At 56.2% G+C, this 21,182-nt stretch overlaps 1 protein-coding gene across 15 annotated transcripts in view; it reads right to left on the reverse strand.

The window, feature by feature from the left end:
- GSE1 (Gse1 coiled-coil protein) overlaps positions 1-21,182 on the reverse strand; it is a 392,245-nt gene that overhangs the window by 18,874 nt on the left and 352,189 nt on the right. For 10 of the 15 annotated variants that reach the window (XM_060185063.1, XM_060185067.1, XM_060185066.1 and 7 more), the window contains 5 exons: positions 14,723-14,938; positions 5,467-5,666; positions 1,073-1,245; positions 643-840; positions 199-390 (listed from right to left, as the gene is read on the reverse strand). In XM_060185063.1, coding sequence (XP_060041046.1) covers positions 199-390; positions 643-840; positions 1,073-1,245; positions 5,467-5,666; positions 14,723-14,938 — 979 coding nt within the window. The remainder of the gene's footprint in view (positions 1-198; positions 391-642; positions 841-1,072; positions 1,246-5,466; positions 5,667-14,722; positions 14,939-21,182) is intronic. The other 5 variants (XM_060185064.1, XM_060185073.1, XM_016192000.2 and 2 more) reach the window with 1 other exon arrangement.

The following is a 21,182-nucleotide window of genomic DNA, read 5'->3' on the forward strand; positions in this document are numbered from 1 at the left end:
TGTGGGGACCAGCTGTGCTCGCATCTCAGCAGAGGTACAAGAGGCACAGGTGCTTCCAGGACCCAGGGGGAATGAGGGCCGCAGTACGTGTGAACTATGTGTTCCACCCACGCACAAGTTTGTGTCCACATCCAGTCCATCCTGAGATGGGGAGATGAGACAGAGCCCACCCCACCCGACCTCCTGGCTGACACTCACCTCTCGGAGCTGAGGCTGGACATGCGCTCCGAGTGCAGCGCGGCCAGGGACGAGTGGGCGAGCTCGGGTGGGTAGCGCACGCCCGACAGGTGCAGGTGCATGGCTGACGGGTGCAGTGGGGGCAGGGAGCCAGGAGTAGGCAGGGGGTAGAAGGGTGACCGCAGGGCAGACAAACAGTAGGAGTCATCCATCCTATACAGAGAAGATGGGGCCATCAACTCAGATGGAAGAGGGAAGAGGAGACAGTAGGGTGAGGTGGAGCCAGGCCCCACCAACTGCCCCTGGAAATTCACAGGCCTGTCTCCCAGCAGCTCTGGGCCACCAGCAGAACAGAAGGTGGGACAGCTCAGACATGATGGAGGGGGATCTCCCAACCAGGGATGCTTCTTTCGGCCCTTCTGGGAGGCTGGGGTGGGGGTTGTGGCAGGGACAGGTACGACTCACCTGAAGGCTGGGTGGGGGAAGGGGTGTGGGGCCAGGTAGCCGGGGTGGTAGTAGGCGGCAGCGGTGGCTGGGTCCAGGCCCAGAGGAGGCAGGGAGGACATGCGGAGCTCATCTGCGGTGTGGTAGGGCCGGAAGCTCCTCAGGTAGTCCTCGGTCACTGTGCTGGGGGGCACCACATGGTGCACAGGCCGCTGGAGGCTGTGGGTGAGGTGAGTGGGGAGTTTTGGCAAATGAGCAGAGCTGGGCAAGGGGTCAATCCCAACAGGAGGCCCGGGAAGCCAAGGTGAGGTTGAGGGAGGAGAAGCAGGGCCTCCAGACCCGTGGGTCTCCCAGCCTTGACCAGATCGAGGCAGGCCGGTAGGCATGGCCACCAAGCCTCAGGGGAGACTTTGCCCCTGAATGGTCTCCCCCACCCCCTCCTCCGACTTACTTCAGTGGTGGGAAGCGGGAGTCCTGCACGACTGAGCTAGGGGTGATGCCGAAGGGGTAGGGGGTGCTGAGCAGGTGGGAGGGGATGGCTGGGGCCCCGGCCTTCTCCTGGGGCAGTGGGGGCTCCACGATGAGACGCTCTCGCCCACCACTGCTGCCCCGAGAGCCGGCATCCTGTGGGAATGACAGTGTGGGGGTCAGGGGGCAGCAGGAGGGGCGGGCACAGTTGGGGGTGGTGCTCCCATAGACTCCAGATTCCCGCCATGCCCTAGAATCAGCCTCCCTGACATCTTGGGAGCACACAGAGCCTCCTCTCTGCCCTGGGCCTTAAACCCCACCCTTCCAACCAGGTATGCTTCGGTCATCAAGACCTGTGCCAGTGTGGGGACACAGAGTGGCATAGCTCCACATTTGGGGTGCAGGAGCCAGGTCAGCTCTACTCCTCCCGGAAGGAGAGCTCCAATGAAGCAGGGTGAAGCAGGTCTCTACCCTTGCTGGGCAGTTGTGTCCTAGGGGGTGAGGGTGGGGGGTGAAGGTGTCAGCTGTGCCCAGCCCCAACCCACCCCCACTACTGACATGGGGGCTCCTGGAGGAGGAAGGGCAAGGCCCTGGGGAGAGCCTGACCAGCAGCAAGCAGCTATGATGCAGACAGGTAGCACTCATAGGGAGCCCTCCACACACAGGATGGGCCTCCTCAAAGCAGTCAAGGGTAGGTAGATCCTTGGAAAGCAGCATTGCTTGGGGCTCCCTCAAGACAGGAGGGGGCAGGTCCCCACTCCCAGCCCTTGGGTGATGTGCTTCAGATCCAGACAGGTTTACAGTGCTGGGAGGGCTCGCGACTGGTGGTGGTGGTGGTGGTGGTGGTGGTGGTGGTGGTGGTGGTGGTGGTGGTGGTGGTGGTGGTGGTGTGTGTGTGTGTGTGTGTGTGTGTGAGTCTGTCACTGTAACAGCCCTTCTGGTCTACAGTGAGGACACCACCCAGCCTGACCCAGTGCTTCCTGAGGAGCCTGGAGGCACCTTCACTGTGACACACCCACAGGGTGACCCCGAGCCCAGCCCAGGGCAGGCAACCTACGGGAAGCTGAAGCAGGGAGAAATCATGTGGCACTCAGACCTGATCAGCCTGCCTGCCCAAAACCCACAGCCTTTCCACCTGCCACATAGTGCCAAGCACCCCCAAACAGAGCAGGGGCCCAAGAGATAGCTTAGCCTGTAGAGCACACACCTAACCAGGAACCTGAGGACCGTGTGTGTGTGGTGTCCACAAACAAGGGAGTTATGCTATGGATGGGGGGTACTCTCCTTCCTTTTCTATCTAAGCTTGAAAGAAAAATGAAAGTCCACCGGGAGCAGTGGAATCATGCAGGCACAAGGCCCCTGCAGCATTAAAAAGTACTAAGAGAAGAAAATGCAGGGGGCATATAGCACCCCAACTTCTTTCATGTGTGGCTTTTTTGGGGGGATGACTTATGGTTCACCACCTGTTCCTCCAGAAGCAGCATCTGCTACCCACTCCTGGGGTGCAGGGGGTGAACTCAGGAGGTGAGTGGGCTAGGTTACCACCCCATCTTGCCCTTCCCAAAGGGGACATTCCTGGCAAGTGGCGAGATACACAGCAAGGACCTGGGCACAGCTGGAGCCCAAGAACAACCCCCCCACCCCAGCTTCCAGCATTCCAGAAACTTCTACTTTTGCTATGTGTGCAGGAGAGGTGAGAGAGCATTTTCATGATTCTACCTCTCCTGGAGGACTCTATTTTTTTTTGAAAGTATTTATTTATTCATGAGAAAGATAGGAGGAGAGAAAGAACAAGACATCATTCTGGTACATGTGCTGCCGGGGATCGAACTTGAAACCTCATGGCTGAGAATCCAATGCTTTATCCACTGTGTCACCTCCTGGGCCCTGGCTCTGCATTTTTTAAATCTAAAAAATATTAACAGTGCATGGTGCGCCTCCCACATGGCGTCAGGGGCTACTCCTGCTTAGTAAAGGGCTCTCTACAAGGTGAGCTACCTCCCTGCTCCTCCAGATACTTCTCTACAAGGGAAGACACCAGTGGACGACAGAGTGGCTTCCCATCGAGGTTCAAGAGACATGTCTGGAGATCCTAGACCTGCCCCATAACTGTCTGATGTCTCAGTCTGCCCACCTGTCAAACATGTCAACCCCAGAACCAGCTCAGCCATCACACTGCCCCCCACCCCCCAGGGGCTGCTTCCACCTCAGGCTGGAGGTGTCCCCCTGGCCCTCCACTATACCCCAGGGGTCTGAAATGCCTGGACAGAGCAGGTGACAGTGTGGGCACAGGCCCCCAGGTATGAGGGCAATGTCCCCTGACTAAGGCCCAGCCCAGAGCTCTGGTGCCTCAGGCAGCCAGATTACTCAGCCATCACCCCAGGACAGCAGAGTCCTGTATCAAGGACCATATCCAGGTGGCCCCCTGCCTCTCACCCCCACCCACCTACCCCCAGCTGTGACACTATTGGCTGATGTCCCAACAGCCAAGGATGGCCCCAGGGCACACCATCCCTGCGTGGGGACAAAGTCCTATTTGAAGGTGGTGGGGCCAGATGGCACCTTCCCAGCCTGGCCAGGGACAAATGAGGGGTTTGCGGGCAGGCTGGGAAGGTTTGGCCGGATGGAATTCAGTTAGCAGCAACAGGTGCTGGATTTGCAAAGGTCAGAGGATCTACACAAACTTCCCAGGGCTGGGAGGCCTGGGGTGGGCCCCCACAATGGCCTCCAACCCAGGACAGGCCTGGGGCTCGGGGTGGCAGATGGGCATATGAAGCAGCATCTGGGAGGGGGGTGCTTTGGATTTCTGAGCTCGGCTGCAGGTGCAGCTTCAGCAATGATAAAAGAAAATGGAGGGGGAGGGTGGGCAGGCAGGCTGCCTCCTTTCTCTGCTGATTAGAGAGGGCTTGCCACAGCCAGGCAGGTGGGCCAGGCCCAAGGGCCTGAGACCATCTCCACCAATGTTCCTTGCTGGGCCCACTTGCTTCCTTGGGAGGCTCCTGGCTCCCTTCTGTCCTCTCTGCTTTGCCTGATGGGGGGAGGGGATCCCTCCACTCTCCTGCTGAGCCTTTGTGCTCCCAGCAGCACTGGCACAGCACTGCCCTCCCCCTCTGCCTCCAGGTGTTAACTGGCATCACCCAGGGCAGAAAGGAATCAGGCTTTCGCCAGGGGCAACACATGTCCTCCAGGAAGGCTCCAAGTTTGGAGCCATAGTCAGGTACTAGGCTTCCCCCAAGGGAAACACGCGTGCGCACACACACACACACACACACACCGAGGACAAAGGGGACAGACAGTTCAGGGATGTGGGTGACAGTGTCCAATTTGGAGTAAGCCAGGGATGTGACAGGACCAGAAGCCACCCAAGCTGAGGAGGGGGCTGGCTGGGTGAGTCAGGAGGTTGGCAGCATGGGACAGGGATCCCGTAGAGGCAGAAATCCTGGTGAAAGCACCCAACTCCTTCTAGCCAAGATTAAGGAGAGACAGGCCCCTTCAGTGGCCCCTGCCAGAACCCACCCACCCCGCCCTGTCTCCTCTCCAACTGAGTCTGGCACATAGGGAACCAACAACTGGGCCTAGGGGGCCTCAGCCAGGTGACATCCAGGAAGGGATGTCAGGGGGGACACTCTGGCCTAAACGGTACATTCTGGCCTAAAGTCATTCCCAGCATGTCAGGGAACCTCTTCCCCCTGTGGTTCCTTGGGGACCCCTTGCTCCTGGTCAGGGCTTGCCCAAAGGATGATCCCTGGGAGGCCTCCCCTACTTATGGGCAGACAGTCCGGATACAACCAGCAGAGCAGAGCTCTGAGGAAGGGGGGAGTTCTTCCTCCTCCTTCCCCACTTGTGGTTTGATTAGCATTTCTAAGTGGGGTCACCCCCCTCTGGGCTCACAGAAAAGCCTAGAAGCCTAAACCTGGTTCAGAATGAAGAAAGTGCCCCTTGGGGTGGGGGAGGGTCAGGAGAGCAAGTAGAGAGGGGCAGACCCAGAGACACTGCACCCCAGGCTCAGCAGGGACCACACCCAGGGGACCCCAAGGGAAGGGGGTGGGGGGAATCCCCCTTTCAAAAGCTGAGATTAAAAACAGGAAAACAAAACATGAAAGTGAGCCGCCTTCCTACAGATCTCAGTTCCTTTTCTAAGTAGAAGATAATAGCTATTGTTTCTCAGGCTTATGGCAAGTAAACACCATCTTCAACACTCAACAGGGTTCTAGATTAAACTGTCCATTGAACTGTCCCCCCCCCCCCCCCCCCCCCCCGCCAAGTGCCCCTGGACCTCAGATGTGATGCATCTGCAGATGGGCCCTTTAAGAGCTGAGTAGGGCTTGTGTGAAGGCATGGCCTAGCCTGGTCACCCGTACCCCAACACTCACTCACCTGACGGCTCTCGCTCCTCCAGACACCATTGACGGTCTTGGTGGGGGCGATGGTGACCACAGGGGGCGTGCTGGGGACGCTGTGGCCCCCTGGGGGCACAATGATGGGGCCCATGGGCACGCGCTTGGGCGTGCTGGCAGGGGAGCTGTGGTTGGTGGCTGGAGAGGACACAGGGGAAGACTCGCTGCTCAGTGAAGACCCTGTGGGAGGAGGACACAGGTAAGCGGGGTTCTCCAGCAAGGGTTTGTCCCCTGGCTCAGGCACACTGTCCCACCCTACTGGGCATAGCAGGGGCCCCCAGGATGAGTCTGGACTTCCTCCACCCCTCCCCTTGTCAGCCTGCTGACTTCTGGGGGGAAAGGAGGACCGCCCCCCAGACCTTGACTGAGTTACTGGCACACAGCTGTGGGTGCGCACACAGACCCAGATGGGCTATGGTGAGGGTGACTGTGTTTGAGGGCATTTGCTCTCACAGCTCAGCCACCCCCATACTCCTCAGGGTCTCCAAGGAGGGGCTGTTGGGATCCTTTCCCTCCCCCATACTCGAGGTCCCCCCATGCCTACAGGGCTCCTAACAGGGGCCTCACAAACTCTTGCATCACAGCAGATCCATGCCAGGGGCTGGGCTTGCCCTGCAGACATAGCCCAGGATGCCCTGTGCTGCCCATCTCCATTTGCATCCACCTGGTGGGGGTGAGCCCCAGCTTGCTTTTTTTTTTTTTTTTTTTTTTTGCCTCCAGGGTTATTGCTGGGGTTTGGTGCCTGTATCATGAATCTACTGCTCCCTCCTGGAGGCCATTTTTTCCCCCTTTTGCTGCTCTTGTTCTAGCCTTGTTGTGGTTATTGTTGTTGATGTTGTTCATTGTTGGATAGGACAGAGAGAAATGGAGAGAGGAGGGAAAGACAGAGAGGGGGAGAGAAAGATACCTGCAGACCTGCTTCACTGCCTGTGAAGCAACTTCCCTGCAGGTGGGGAGCCCAGAAGAGCTGGATTGGGATCTCGAACCGGGATCCTTACACCTGTTCCTTGTGCTTTGCTCCACATGTGCTTAACCTGCTGTGCTACCGCCGGACCGTGCCCCCCCCCCCCCGGCTCACTTTTAGACTTGAGGGGCAGAGGGGCCCCTCCCAGGAGGTTCACTGAGCATGTATCTACAGAAGCCCTATCTAGGGGTACTGTGGGCTGAGAGGGAACAGGAGGGGATGGGGCCAGCTCCCAGTGAAGGAGTCTACCAGCTTCCAGGATCTTCCTCAGACCAGATTCAGAACTTGCTCTGGTCCAAGGAATTGAGGGATCTGGTCCACACTCGGCACCAAAGTAAACCCCTACTTGGAGGGAGTCACAGCAGAGGTCTGACCAGCCACATACAGCCTCAGGGAATGAAGGAGGACAGACATGACCTGAGCATAGCATTCAGCCTTGGGCGCCCTCAGTGAACCCCTTAGGGGCAGCTCTGTGTGCAGACACCATTCAGCTATGTCTGTGTGCCAGCTCTGCTGCCCACCAGCTAGGCGGTGCCAAGACTTAGGTCAGTCACCTGGGGAAATGCCAGTTGCCACCGTCCTTTCTCAGTGAGGACAGCTGGAGTTGTGAAACTGACCTGGGCTGACTCAGCCTGAGACCCACCCTGGAAGCCAGTTCCTGCACTGCAGTGGGAAGTGGAGCCCAACCCAGGCTGGTGCAACTTCAGTACTGAGTGCTGAGTCTGCAAGTACTAGGGGATGGATTCAACAAAGACTGGAACTCAGGAGCCCAGCAGCCCAAATTACACAGCTGCTATGCACTGTGATTCCTGCAAATATCATGCAGTGAGGAGAAAACCCAAGCCTGAGCCTACATGGCTGTCTACCCATGAGGGGTCAGGGCAACTCTCTCTCCTCCTGAGTTGGGGGCTTACTCTGAACAGGACTGGACACCAAAGGGTCTGCACACTTTTCTGTAGGGCTGCAGGTTTACATAAAGAAAGCACTTCCGATTTCTGAAAACGACGGGGGTTGGGAGATGGCTTACCAGGTGAAACACACTTTTTATCAAGCAGAAGACCTGTGTTCAAACCCCTAGGTACCACATGGGAACGATGTTCAAAGGAGATGATGCTTCACACAGGGGAGCAGTGCTGTGATGTGATGTCTCTCCTCTTCTTTCACCCTCCTGCCCATACTTTCTCTCATTCTCTAAGAATTTATTTATTGACTCATGAGAAAGATAGGAGGAGAGAAAGAACCAGACATCACTCTGGTACATGTGCTGCTGGGGATTGAACTCAGGACCTTATGGTTGAGAATCCAGTGCTTTATTCACTACTCCACCTCCCGGACCCCAATCTCAATTTCTCTCTCTCTCTCTCTCTCTCTCTCTGGAAGAAAAATGTCTACCAGAATTTCTGGGTTGAACAAGCGTAAAAAAAAAAAAAAAAAAAAAAAAAGCCTTGGCCAAAAAAGCAAAAGCAAAAACTCTCTCCCACAACCTAGCCACAACAGCAGCAAAGAATAAATAAGGAAGAACTCTTCTTCTGTAAAAGTGAAATTTCTAGGAAGCAGAGAGAGAGCTCACCTAAGTAAAAGTTTTAGTATACCTTACAGTGTGGGAAGCCCTGTATTTGAACCTGGCACTAGATGGGAGCACTATGGATGGCAAGTACCATGGGGTAAGTGGGGGTATGGTGTTTCTCCCTCTACTTCCCTAAAAAGCAAACAGTGGGGAGAGAGATGGGCCAGGTAATCTGCTTAGTCACATTTGCATATGCAAGGCCTTAGGTTTGAGCCCCAGCACCTTGGACAACACCAAAGGGAGCTCCAGAACAGACAGAAGCGGTACTCTGGTCTCTCCTTCTCCTTCTAATTGGAATAAAAAGTAAATCACTGGGGAGTCAGGCGGTAGAGCAGCCTGTTAAGCGCATGTGGCGCAAAGCGCAAGGACCAGCATAAGGATCCGGGTTCAAGTCCCCAGCTCCCCACCTGCAGGCAAGTCGCTTCACAGGTGGTGAAGCAGGTCTGCAGGTGTCTATCTTTCTCTCCCGCTGTTACAACGACATCAATAACAACTATAACAACAATAAAAAAAACAAGGGCAACAAAAAGGGAAGATAAAAAGTAAATCACCACCTGCATCACCCACAAAATCTCCAGCTCCTGACCCTGTCACTCTGCCATCTCCCTGAAGCCTCACACTGCATGTGGCCCCCTGCAGAGCTGCCAGCAGCACCTTCCAACCCCCCCCCCCCCACACAGCAGACAGTGTGATGAGTTACAATTCAGGGTGACTTCGAACCCCTGGTGTGCTGCATCCAGAAACTCGGGCCACCCCCACCCAAGGTTATGATGCTGTGCTGCCCGCTGCTCTAGCTCCCTTCACAGTCAGGGAAGACCTACTGTGCAGTCCTCTCTGGGCCCAGGTGGAGGCTACAAAGAGCTGAATGGTCTTTGGCTGTCCTGGGGACTGAGGCTGAGTGGGTGCCAAGGCAGGGCTGTGACAGAAGGAGCAGGAACCTGTTCCTCTTAAGACCCCACCACCATCACTATTTCCTGGGTTTTGTTTGTTTTTATCTACTGGCTCCCACTGCTGGTGCCCAGGTGTTAGCTGGGTCTCTACCTGGGTGAGCAAGGTAGTGGCGCCCAGGTGCTCCTTGACCCAGGTCACCACCAGCAATGAGCAGCTGATTCCCAGGGGCAGCTGTTACTTGGCAGCCAGCACAGAGTTATGGATCCAGATCACACAGCCTCCAATTAACTAGGGGCCGGGAGACCCCTCCCAGGGTTGCTGGGGCCTGTGGTTCTGTCGTGAACCAGTGACATGTATGCTGAGGTCTGAAGCCCTCCTGGAAGGTGCCAGAGTGCCATCATCTGACCTGCAGATCAACCCTGGGGACTTGGGACTAAGAGCAGGGACCCTGTGGTGGGTGAGGGGTGTCACAGCAATGCCAAAGAAAAGCCCCCAACTCTTCATCTGCACTACTCCAGCCTTTAGGTTCATGATTAGTCAACAACTTGTTTGGCTTTGTATGTTAACTCTCTTTTCAGCCACCAGGTTCCAGATGTTAGCATGATGCCAACCAGACTTCCCTGAACAGACAGCTCCACCAATGTGTCCTGGAGTTCCGCTTCCACAGAGCCCTTCCCCACTAGGGAAAGAGAGTCAGGCTGGGAGTATGGATTGACCTGTCAATGCCCATGTTCAGCAGGGAAGCGATTACAGAAGCCAGACCTTCCATCTTCTGCAACCCACAATGACCTCGGGTCCATACTCCCAGAGGGTTAAAGAATAGGAAAGCTTTCAGGGGAAGAGATGGGATACAGAGTTCTGATGGTGGGAATTGTGTGGAGTTGTACCCCTTTTATCCTAGGGTTTTATCATTGTTTCCTTTTTATAAATTAAAATTTAAAAAGAAAAGCCCAAAATTGCATAGGCCCTTTGCTTGAGGTTCTGAGGCCATGAGATCTATAGGAAGCAACCCTACTAGCAGGTGGTTGAGGGGACAGAAGTGAGACTGTCCCTGAGGTCACCCAACAGAGGGTCTACAGTCCTCCTCTCCTGGTGCAAGAGGTAGAGTGAGCCTGGGGAGACCTCTACATTCCCTAAGGCTGCCACAAAGGGCCAGGCGTGGGGAGCTGGCCCTCAAGCTCAAGTCCACAGCTCTGGGGGCCTGCAGGTTATTCTGGAGCGATCGTGCTAGATCAAGAATCCCAGGAGGTCACAACAGCATGGCTACTTTCAGCCCTTCTGATCATCCCATTCTGGGAACCATCCACAGCAAGGGAATGGACAAAACCCTGCCCACCCAGCCCGCTGCCAGGGGGCAGGTGCCTGGGCCCAGCCAAGCCTCCCCATCAAAGCAAGGCCTTCACTACGCAATGTAGTTTGGGGGCTTGTGGTACGAATCTGGAGGTCCAGCCAGCCTCCCTTCTCCCCCCCTACTCCCAGGTTGGCCCAGTTAGATAGGAGGAAGGAGCAAGGTCACCAAGTTCACACCTGTGTTACCAGACGGATGCCCAGTGCAATCCACTGTGCCAGGCCCTCAAACCACACACACTTGGTGTGCCTCAGGACGAGCGTCACTCCCCTTTACTGAACCTATGTGTCCAGTGAACAAGGCAGCTTTTGGGGAGCAGGGCAGCAGAGTCCCAGTTTCACACTGGTGGTGGCTGCTCCAATCTCCACCAGGAAGAATGCTCACTGCCTGCCCTCCCCCAGAGAGGTAACCAGACCCGCCCACAGAGCCAGCGACAAGCCTGGGCAGGCGGTCAGCTCCATAACAGGCCCCAGGCCTGGTCAAGAGGTCAAGATTCAAGTCCAGCCACTCTGGCTGACCTGCCCGTCTAGCCCCAGTCAAGCCAAAGAAGCTGGGCGGCCTCCTACAGGCGCTGTGCAGGGAGCAGCCATGTGTCACCCCGTGGGGCAGGATAGATGCGGGGTTCCAGCAGACACCTATGGCTGCAGAGCCCACCCAGCACATGGCCTTGGAGTGGCCCCTAGGCTAAAGTTGCCTGAGGAGACTCTGCCCAGAGATGAATCCCAGGCTGCAGCAGAGAGCCAGCCCAGAGAACCATGTAGATGGCAGTGTGGCAGAGACTGGCCTGTTGACATCACCAGCTGTAGGACAAAGGGGCATAGCCAACAAACAAGCACACAACACAGGGTTAGGATCACCTCCAACCTGTGACCTGGGGGACTGCAGGTGCCCTAGGTGTCTCATATCTCCCCAGACGCTGGGGATATTTGGGGCTCCCATTGAGCCCCATGTGAAGCAGCTACAGAGGCAGAGATAGCACCCCCAGGCCCCACAGCCAGCCCAGATGCCTTGCTACACCCCAGTGCCTTGCTGCCGGGGCCCCCTCACACCTCAGTTGTGTTGCAGGGAGGTAGTGGAAGAGGAGAAGGGGACAGAGTGGGGGAGGCTGTGGCTAGGGGCGGTGGCTATGGCACTGGTGGCCTCACATAGCTCTTTCATCTGATAGTGCATGTTTGCCTGTCATCAGAATTCGTAAGCAAAAGATGTTATCTGCATCCTGCGTAAACAAAAAAAAAAGGAAAAGGAAAAAGAAAGAAAGAAAGAAAGAAACTCAGAGAAGCCAAGGACCTCAGCTCAGGACATACAGTGGGAACAGGAACCAGGTCCTGAACCTACATGCACAACCACTGAACTCCCCACCCCCCGCCCTTACCCCAACATCTAGCCAGCCCAGGGGCAGCGGGCAATTTGGCTGCATGAAAAGTATGCATTTCAGAGCCTCAGGAACAAGGAATTCTGAGAGGAGACTTGCCTTCTCTCCATTTTCCCGGTGGCAAAGCACAGGAGCCAGCGCGTGACTCTTGCCTCTGAATTGAATTTTCAAACTGCACCCTGGAGACCGATGGGAGGAAAGACATTAGCCCAGAAGAGAAAGGGAGAGTTCTGGCCCTGAGCTCCGTCAGACACCGGCAGAGTGGAGTGGGGGTGGGGATGGCTATGGAGGCTCTGGAGAGACACAAAGGTGAGTCCCAGGTGCCAGGGCGAGGACTGACCCAGGTGGCCATGGTGGTACAGGTCACACCATCTGTGCAAAAAGCTGTTCCTGATCCACTGGGGACCCTCTGCCCCCAATACTGGTACTTCCAGGGGTACCTGCAAAGACTGGGCACAGAGGTCCCTTCTCCATCCTGGGGTTGTCCTACAGAAATAAAGCACTGCTCCCCCCACCTCCCAGCAATCGCATCCCAAGGGGAGGCGAGAACGGCTCACAAGGACCGTCCTCTGTTCCTCCTGACTACAGCGAATTTGCCCACTGGCCAAAGGGGCTGCAGGATCAAGGCGCAAGGAGGGGGCCCCATGCTGGCTGCCTCTACACACACCAGGAACTGGTACTGACAGGTGACAGGGGCGTGGGCCCCGAGCCAGGGGACATTGAGGCAGGAAAAGGAGTAGTACTCAGAATTGCAGACCCTAAGACAGCAGTTCTGGCCAAGACTGGGAGAGTATGACAACTGATGGAGGACAGTGTCACTTTCAGAGGGGCTAGAATATTTTGGAACTGAAGGTCAAAGCTGCCCAACCCTGAATCCATTAATTTGCTTGATTTGCTGTTTAAATTGGTGGGTCCCACGGCGAGTGCATTACACTTGAGAAAACAAATAGGGCTGGGGTGGTAGAGGATATGCACAGTGGATATGCAACAGATTTTGATGCTTGAGGCCCCAGAGGTCCCAGAGTCAATCCCTAGCATCACCATGAGTGGTGCTGCTGGCTGTCCCTGCTGAGTGCCCCCATGACCTTCAGGTCTCCAGAGGGTGACCACTGTCCTCCGTCCTCCAATTCCTCACTCCCCAGGCTCTCTGAGGTTACCTGGAGAAGCACCTGCTACCCAGCCACACAAACCTGGGCTCAGTGGGGTGGGTTTGACAGATGGAGGGCAACAAGGTTAGGGCTGGAGCGAGGACCTGCCACAGGGGAGCCAGAGGCTGCTCGAGCGGTATGGTCCTAGGTTGGATTTTGGATGACAAGAGTGTAGCACACAGTCACACAGGCCTGGCCACACAAGCGAGTCTCAAGGACCCAACTATCTCAGTCTACAGATGCCAAGCATCCCAAGCCCCCGTTCCTCTGCACGACGGGACAGCCTCAAGTCCTCATAGGGAGAAGACAGTACTCTAAGACAGTAGTGCCCAATTAGTCAGGTGATCTCCAACACCCAATCCTCACAGTTAGTCCAGGGCCCTGTAGTCATTACCAGGCCTCACTCAGGAGCAACTGTGTTCCAGCTGGCAGGATCAGCTGAGGGCAGAGGGGAGGTGATCGAGTCTGCAGACACCACACCCCCCCCCCCAGCGAGGAGACACTCTCATCACTGCTGTGCCCACTGCAGATGTAGGGTGCCCCCCAGAAGGACCCAAGCCCAGAGGCTAAAAGTAGACATAGCTGCAGAGTGAGATGGGCGAGACACTCAAGGGTGTCTTGGTCCAGATGGTGGTGACATCCTCTCACAGGGGACAGTCACCAGGGCCGTAGAAGCCCTGCTTCTTTGCCTGCCGGGGCTCACTGCCCAGGCCAGCTCAGACACCACCTGCTGGGGTAGAGGGTGGGGGCTAACAGGGCTGTGCCAGGCCACAGAAGGCCAGCCTGGATGGACAGAGCCAGGGTAGGCAGATGGCAGGGCAGAGGATTCTGCACAGAAGAGACCAGGGCCTTCCTTCCTGGGTCTTTGCCCACCCTGCCATCCACTCAGTCACAGTCCCCACCCCCACCCCCCCCCCCACCCCCCCGCATCATGTCTCCCTGCCCAACAACCAGGTAACAAAAAGGCCTGGGGAGAGGCAACATTCAGAGACCAGAAGACTCCCAATCCACTGGGTCAGAGAAACTGCCCACTCTGTGGGCTAAAGGCTCTACTCTACAGAGACACAGTCCTTGCATATGGTCAGAGGGTCCAGGGCCTGGATCTCAAGTCTTGGATTTGGCAGGGGAAGGGAGGGGAGGCAGGGCTGGTGTTGGAGGAGACACCTGGGGAATCCAGAAGGATTCTGAGAGGCCAGCCTGGGGACCACACAGGCTTGTCTCCCAACAGCTCTAGTCAAAAATTGCCCCAAACACTGTCCACCCTTGACCAGAGCTGACCAAAGAAGCTGGATGGTTACTGAAGGAACACCCAAGACCAGAAGCACACGTAGCCTCAGGGCACAGACGAGAAGACAAACTCAGAGTGGGGCAGCACCCGTCTAAAACCACACAGCACATCACTGCCCACTACACCAGCAGTCAGCGCTCTGAACTTCTGGAGGACCCCCTACAGAATGGCACGTGCAACCTGCTACAAAGTTCACCTGGAGTCTCCGAAGAGCATGTCCCCTCGAACCACAAGGCTCTGCAGGAAGCAACTCCCTTCCCCCCAACATGCCACCTGGAGAAATCTATGCCCGGGAGTGGCCAGGGCCTCTGGGGAAAAGTGCTAGCATACCCACTGCCCCTGAAACTGCTCCAGGCTCTGAGGCCCAGCCTGTCTGCCCCACTCAGCCATAAGGTCCACCTCCTCATGCCTGGAGGGGGGTGGTTCCTGGAGATCAGGATGGATGGAGGGGAGTAGAGAGGTAGCATAGACATCAGGCTGAGGCATTTGGGTGTGGGGTTGGGGGGCTGGATGCTGGGGGCCCAGGAGGGCCTGCTACTCAGAGATCTCTCTGCCAGCACATCCCCTGTGGGGCATCTGCTCCCTCGGGCAGCCAGGCAGGAGGAGGGGTGTCTATGTGTTCCCCTCCTTGGCCACGCAGCCTGCGGGCACCTCTTACCTCTGGGCTCCTCCGCCTGTTTGGCGAGCTTGCGCAGCGCAGCGGCAAAGCTGGAGGACGGCGCGGCCTGGGACAGTGCACTGCTGGTGGCGGGGCTGCCGCTGGCCACCAGGGCGCCATTGAGCGGCGAGGGGGTGAGGGGGTTGACGGTGGCGGTGGTCCTGGTCGCGGTGGAAAGCATCCCTAGTGAAGGGGACTTGGGCTCATGGCTCATGCCTGAAACAGGAAAAGAAGAACCAGAGGTCACCCAGAGAGCAGGAGCGCCCAGCACCAGAGCAGGCAGCCAGCATGCAGGGGAGGGGCTGCAGGACAGGCCAAGCAGAGCAGAGCCAGCGAGGTGGAGGGGGCTGTGGGCCCACGGCTCTGCAAGCCACACACAAGCCCAAGTCCCCTGTGCAAGAGTCTGCGAGCAAGCCCTTGTGGGTATGGGAAGGGAGATGCAGGCAAGGAGAAAATGCCAGCAGGAGGAGAATGCCAAAGGGGCGAGGACAGGAAGAAAACCACAGCAGTACTGGCATCCTGAGACCCTGTGGGACTGTCCCCTCTTCACAGACAAGGAGAGCAAGGCTTGAACCTAGGCCCTGGCCTGCTCCCACTGCACCCCCCCCCTAAACCCCAAAACCTTGGTCCTGGCCACTTGGGAAGGGTCTCCTCCAAAATGAAGGAGGAGGTGATGCTAACACCCAGAAGCCCCTTCCTCTGGGGCTGGTTCAGGCAGAGGCAACCACCTGCCAAGGATGATGTCAGATGTCCTGGGGTGGGGAGAAGACAACTTCCCACTGGGCCCCTGGCTCAGAGTACCCTGTGACTATCGAAGAGGCAGCTATCTCGCAAGCTGGCTGCCTGGCCTGATCAGTGCAGGCTGCTGCTGCTGGTGGTGGGGGGTATGTGTGGGCAATGCCATAAATAAGCTTTCCATTAACATTCCCTGCCCTCCTGGGGCCACCTGCCCGGTCCAGGCCCCGCTCCCCTGTCACCGCGCTGCGTGCAAGGGGAATAAATCACAGTGGCAGCTCCGCAGCTGGCAGGCCAAGGGGCTATATGAACTTCTCAGGCTCCAGGGACCCAGAAGAACTGCAGGATGAGATGACTGGAGACTATCTCAGCACTAAATGAAACAGGAACAGAATAGCAATGTGCAGCTCCCACAAGTGGGGACCCCCAACACTGCTCTCCTCCCCAGTCAAATACAAGGGCATCTCATTGGAAACTACTCCCATATCTGTCCCTGGACTCACCCCCCCCCCCACAGGTAGTCAGAAGCAGCCTCCTCACCCAGGCCTACCCACTGCCCCGCAGAACTAGCCAGGAGAGGTCACAGGCCCCAACACGCATCCACAACCCCCAGGACTGAGCCAGGCAACTTGGCCTTCCTGTTGGGCAAGAAACGGAATGGGGTGGGGGTGAGGTGCAGACAGAGTTGCTCCCAGGAGTATGGGTAGGGAGGCACAGCACTCCCCTGTCCCCATGAACAGACAGCAGCTGAGGCCACAGAGTGAAGAGGAAGGGGGTTCAGAGCAGGACACTGTAGCCAGTTCTACAGTTCCAGCTGTGCGATCTTGGTCAACTTACTCTGCCTCTCTGGGAAGAGAGTTGTGGATAAGGGCAGTTTGTCTCTTAGGGAGATCCCAGGAAGATATTCCTTTATTAAGATTTTATTCATTCATTAATGACATACAGAGAACCAGAGCATCAATCTGGCACATGCAATGCCATGGATCTAACCCAGGACCTCATTCTTGAGAATCCAATGCCTTATCCACCCTGGGCCACTCTGAACAAAAGTAGTGGCAGTTGATACTTAGGACACTCTGACACTAAGGGACTAGACTTTTTATTCTGCTGCATAGTGGTGGTATCTGAGAATGTGATGCCCCACAAGAGCTATGGTGGGCACTTTACACTTCCTATGTCTTGCTCAATATTCAAACTCAGGGGTTGATAGTTACTTTTTTGGGGAGTAGAGGTGCCTAGAGATAATAAAAAGTATCAGATGCCCTGCCCGCCCCCCATGAGTCATGTCATGCAGTTCTGATAAGAGCTGCTCAGGAGACCAGGTTCCTTGGGGCTGGGGAGATAGCATAGTGGTTATGCAAAAAAGGCTTTCATGTCTGAGGTATCAGAGGCCCCAGGCTCAATCTCCAGCACTGCCATAAACCAGCACTGAAGCAATGCTCTGATAAAAACAAACAAGAAAGGGGCCCAGTGGTGGCGCACCTGGTTGAGCACACGTTACAATGTGCAAGAACCTGGGTTCCAGCCCCCAGTTCCCACCCACTGGCAGGAAGCTTTGCGAGTGGTGAAGCAGGGCTGCAGGCATCACCCTCTCTAACTCCCCTTTCCCTCTCAATTTCTGGCTGTTTCTATCCAATAAATAAAATGAAGAAGGGGAAGACAATGACGACCAGGTTCCTTCCCCAGGGAACATCTTAGCAGACCTCAAGTCATATGGACAGATAGCCAGTCACCTTTCAGGACAGCCCTACAACGGGCCAGGCAGAGTCCTTTCCACTGTTCCCTATGTCCACCTCATGGCCACAGACAATTCTAGGATGCCTGCAGAGGAAAGGGAAACTGAGGCCAGGATCTATCCAGTGATGGGGCAGGGTCACAAAGTTACCACTCATGTAAAGAAGCTGAACTCTGTCCCAGGACACAGACACAAGGTTCCAACCAAGCAGCTCAGAAGCTCCACTCGCCACATCCCTAAACTAGACTTGGCCTACAGTGGTTCAAGAAGACATCCCAAGTCCACACCACTCTGCCCTTCCAAAGGAGGCGGGGGCAGGGAAGTAGTAGCTCATACCAGCACCACATGGGAGGAAGAGCCATAGAGTAAGAGGGGGATCTCCCTGGATAATAGAGCAGTGTGGTTACCCTCCTATACCTCCCCAAAAAGGGGTGAAAGAGCTGGGCCAGGGAGGCTGCTTAGCTGATGAGTGATGGCTTGGTGCAGGCACAGAGGCCCTGGTTTCATCCCCTTAGTACCACATGAGAGAAGAGACTTGCCCTACCCCTACCAAGCTCCACCTCCACCCCCCATGAGTGCAGGCAGACTCATAGGCTTACTATTGAGGAACAGAAGATGACAGTGAGGGTATGTGGTCCCTGGGGCTGGGTCACTGAGGGGGTGCTTCAACTGCCAGTGGAGAAGCCCCCTTTCCAGGAGAACAAAGGCCTCTGTTGTGGGGGTTGGGGGAAGACTCCCTTATGGCAGCTGTTTCTGGGATCCAGTCAAGCCTTCAAATGAGAGCACAGCCCCAGACAGGCCCCAGAGCCTTATCAAACACAGCACTCTTGAATGTTCAACTGTGGAGCAGTGTGTCACTCCTCTCAAAAGTGTCCTCAAGTGCTCTGTCAATCAACACCCACCCTTCTCTCCAGCCCTCTCAACCTCCCTTCTGTGAACCCCAGAGTTCTACCTTCTAGAAATAAACACTGTATTCCAGGGATGATGGGAGTGGTGCTGTGGTGTCTCTCCCTGACTCTCTCTACCTCAGATCTCTGGTAATAATAAATTAGGCAATAAATTGGGCCAGGGAGGCTGCTCAGTGGCATGGTACTTGTGAGAGGCCCCTGGTTCATTACCAGCATCACACAGAAAACACCGTGCTTTCTCCCTGAGATGGGCTGCTCTGATGACCTGCGCTAGCAGCACCCCCCTTCTGTACCCCCCCGAGTAGTGTACTGTGCCCATTCTACAGGTGGGGCAGGTAGGCAGGCAGGCAGGTCCAGGCTGCCTCAACAGTCTACCTGGCCTTATTGTAAAGCTAGCCCAGGCATAGATCCAGACCTGCTGGGGATGGGGGTGGGCAGCTGTGGCTGCTGTGCCAGCCAGTGACCAGCCCCTGAGGGCCTGGAGCAGGTGTGAGGTCATTGGCTGGGGCCATGTGACAGGCTGGCCAGCTGGTGACCTGCGTAGGCGTGCTGTGAGCACAGCTACCTGGGTTGGACTGGCCAGTACAGAGGTCTGTGCAGCGAGAGTTCCTAGGCCGGACCCCCCTTAAACAACCCCCCACCCCTGGCTATTGAAGGGGGAGTCTCTGGAGGGTGGGAAGAAATGCTTTCATGCCTCACAAATGCTCTACTATTTCAGCAGCCAGGTTGGGTCTGCAAGGAAGAAGGCTTAGCCAAGCACAGGGAGCCCAAATTCACACCCAGAGCCAACTTGCCCCAGTCACCAGGCCCCTGACCCCTCCACCCATGGTCGTCAGCCACCTGGATATCACTGTCACACTCGTGCTGGCGGCCAGACAGTGACCCCCTCTCCCCAGGACAGAGCCTGCCTTCCCCCTTCCTGGACAAAGCCAGGCATCTGCTCCCAGGGCCCTGTGCCCAGGCCCCTGGGGTTCCTAGAGTCCCCCAAAGCCAGCACCCCTGCAGGGTGACAGCCGTGGGCTGGGGAGGGGCCATGCTCCAGGAGAGCAGCTCTGATGTCAGGTCACTTAAAATAGAATTCCAAATGAGCAGCTTCATTAGGGGAGTCTAAAATTAGATCTCTCCACTGCATGTGTTAGGGGGTGGAGCTGGGAGACCAGGGCATGGGGACCCTAGGGGAGGGAGACAGCTCCCCTAGACTAGGATGGAAAGACAGAAGCCACTCGCCACTCGAGGGGAAGGGGGCAGCCAGAGACCCTGGGAAGAGCCTTGGCAGCCCAGTCAGATTTGGGTCACTGTAGGCCCTGCCCCCACACAGGTGTTTTCTGCCTGGATCTGGGGCAGGTGCCATGTGAGGGAGAACATCCCAGGGGTGGGGTGGGGAGAGAGGCCCAGGGTGGTCTTTTAACTCCCAGGAGGCCCCAGAGCCTCCTCAGCCCCCCTCCTCATTAGAGAGGTATTTATTAACTTTGGAGCTCCTGGCCATTGACTGAATTCTCATCTACATCATCAGCTCATGTAAATTCATTATCCTAACAGCTGGGAATATACTCCCCGGCATGAAGGCCAGTGATAGATGAGAGCCAGGAGGGGGCTGAATGAACACTGAGCTCTGAGCTCCAGACAAATGTGCTCAATGTGAGGATGGGTGAGCTGGGGTCTTGCTCCCCACAGGTCTCTCCCCCTCCCCCAGGAGAAAGACCACCTGAGCTGAGGACCAACCACGGCTGGGCTCAGAGCCCCACCTACAGAGGGCAGCATGCAGAAAAGCCACTGGGGAACAGCTCTTCCCCTAGTCCCACTACTGCAGAGATGGGGTGATCCAGAGCAGCAGAGACACCCCCACAACCCCAGACCCCGTGGTGAGGCCTCTGCTCTTTCCTGCTTTCACGCAAGTATGTTTTTCGGAATGAAGACATTTTACTGTTCAGGTTGCTGCCTGGGCCAGAAACAGCACAAAGCTTGGGGACATCCCCCCCCCCATGAAGAGTCCATAGAAACCCACCTTAGTTACTGTTCAGGATGTCACAGGGTGTGTTGGCTACCCAGAGGCACAGAGCAGCAGGAGAGGGGCTGAGGGTGGGGGGTAGGGCGCCCCGGCAGAGCATTAAACAGTGCAGGCGCTCCAGTAATGGGCCAGGGGCCTATTAATCTGCACCCGAGGCCTCCCTCCCACCCCCTCCCTCGGATCCCATAATTACTGCTTCCTTTCATCCAGCTCTTCCGTGGCTCCAGACCTCAGGCCCGCTCCCTCCCAGCGCTGTAATTACAAGCTAATAGCTGAGATGAATTTTCTGCAGGCCCAGTTCAAGCACCAATCCGCCCCTTCCCCCTGACAGCCCCCCTCTTGTGGTAATTACACCCCTTGGGGCCAGCCCAGCAGGGCTTCACTTTCAGACCCGTGTGCAAGCCCGCCGGGATGCTCTAATCACCCCCCTTGGTAATTTTTCATTACCGCAAGAAGAAATGTTTGTGAACAAATACAGGGCATCCCAGTCCAGCCCACCCCTCTTGGTGCCCCAGAGGGGAGCTGGCAGTGTGGCCCTCACTTGGCTGGGGTCACCCACAGCAGATCAGAGCTGGCTGTGTATGTGGGTGTGTGTACATGCTCCCAGGAACCCGAACAGCTTCATAATTTTCCTTCCTATCCTTACAGTTATCAGTTATTCTTTTTAAAAATATTTTTACTATCTTTATTTATTGGATAGAGACAGCCAGAAATTGAGAGGGAAGGAGGTGATAGAAAGGGAGAGAGACAGAGACACACCTGCAACACTGCTTCACCACTCACAAAACTTTCCTCCTGCATGTGGGGACCAAGGGCTCCAACCCTGGTACTAGCACATTGCAACATGTGCGCTCAATCAGGTGCGCCAACACACGGCCCCTCCTTATGTTATTCTATTTCCCTTTAGTGCGCAGTTTTTCATAGGGACAGGGACAGCGACAGGGAATGGTCTTAAGTCTTGGGAGCTTCCCACAAAACACAAAATACACAACACACTTCCTCTCTCCTCTCCCCTCCCCTCCCCTCCCTGGCTCCCCAGACTGGAGATGCCCCTGGAGTTGAGATCTAGAAGCA

The sequence above is a fragment of the Erinaceus europaeus genome, chromosome 2 (assembly GCF_950295315.1).
Source record: "Erinaceus europaeus chromosome 2, mEriEur2.1, whole genome shotgun sequence".
NCBI lineage: Eukaryota > Metazoa > Chordata > Mammalia > Eulipotyphla > Erinaceidae > Erinaceus > Erinaceus europaeus.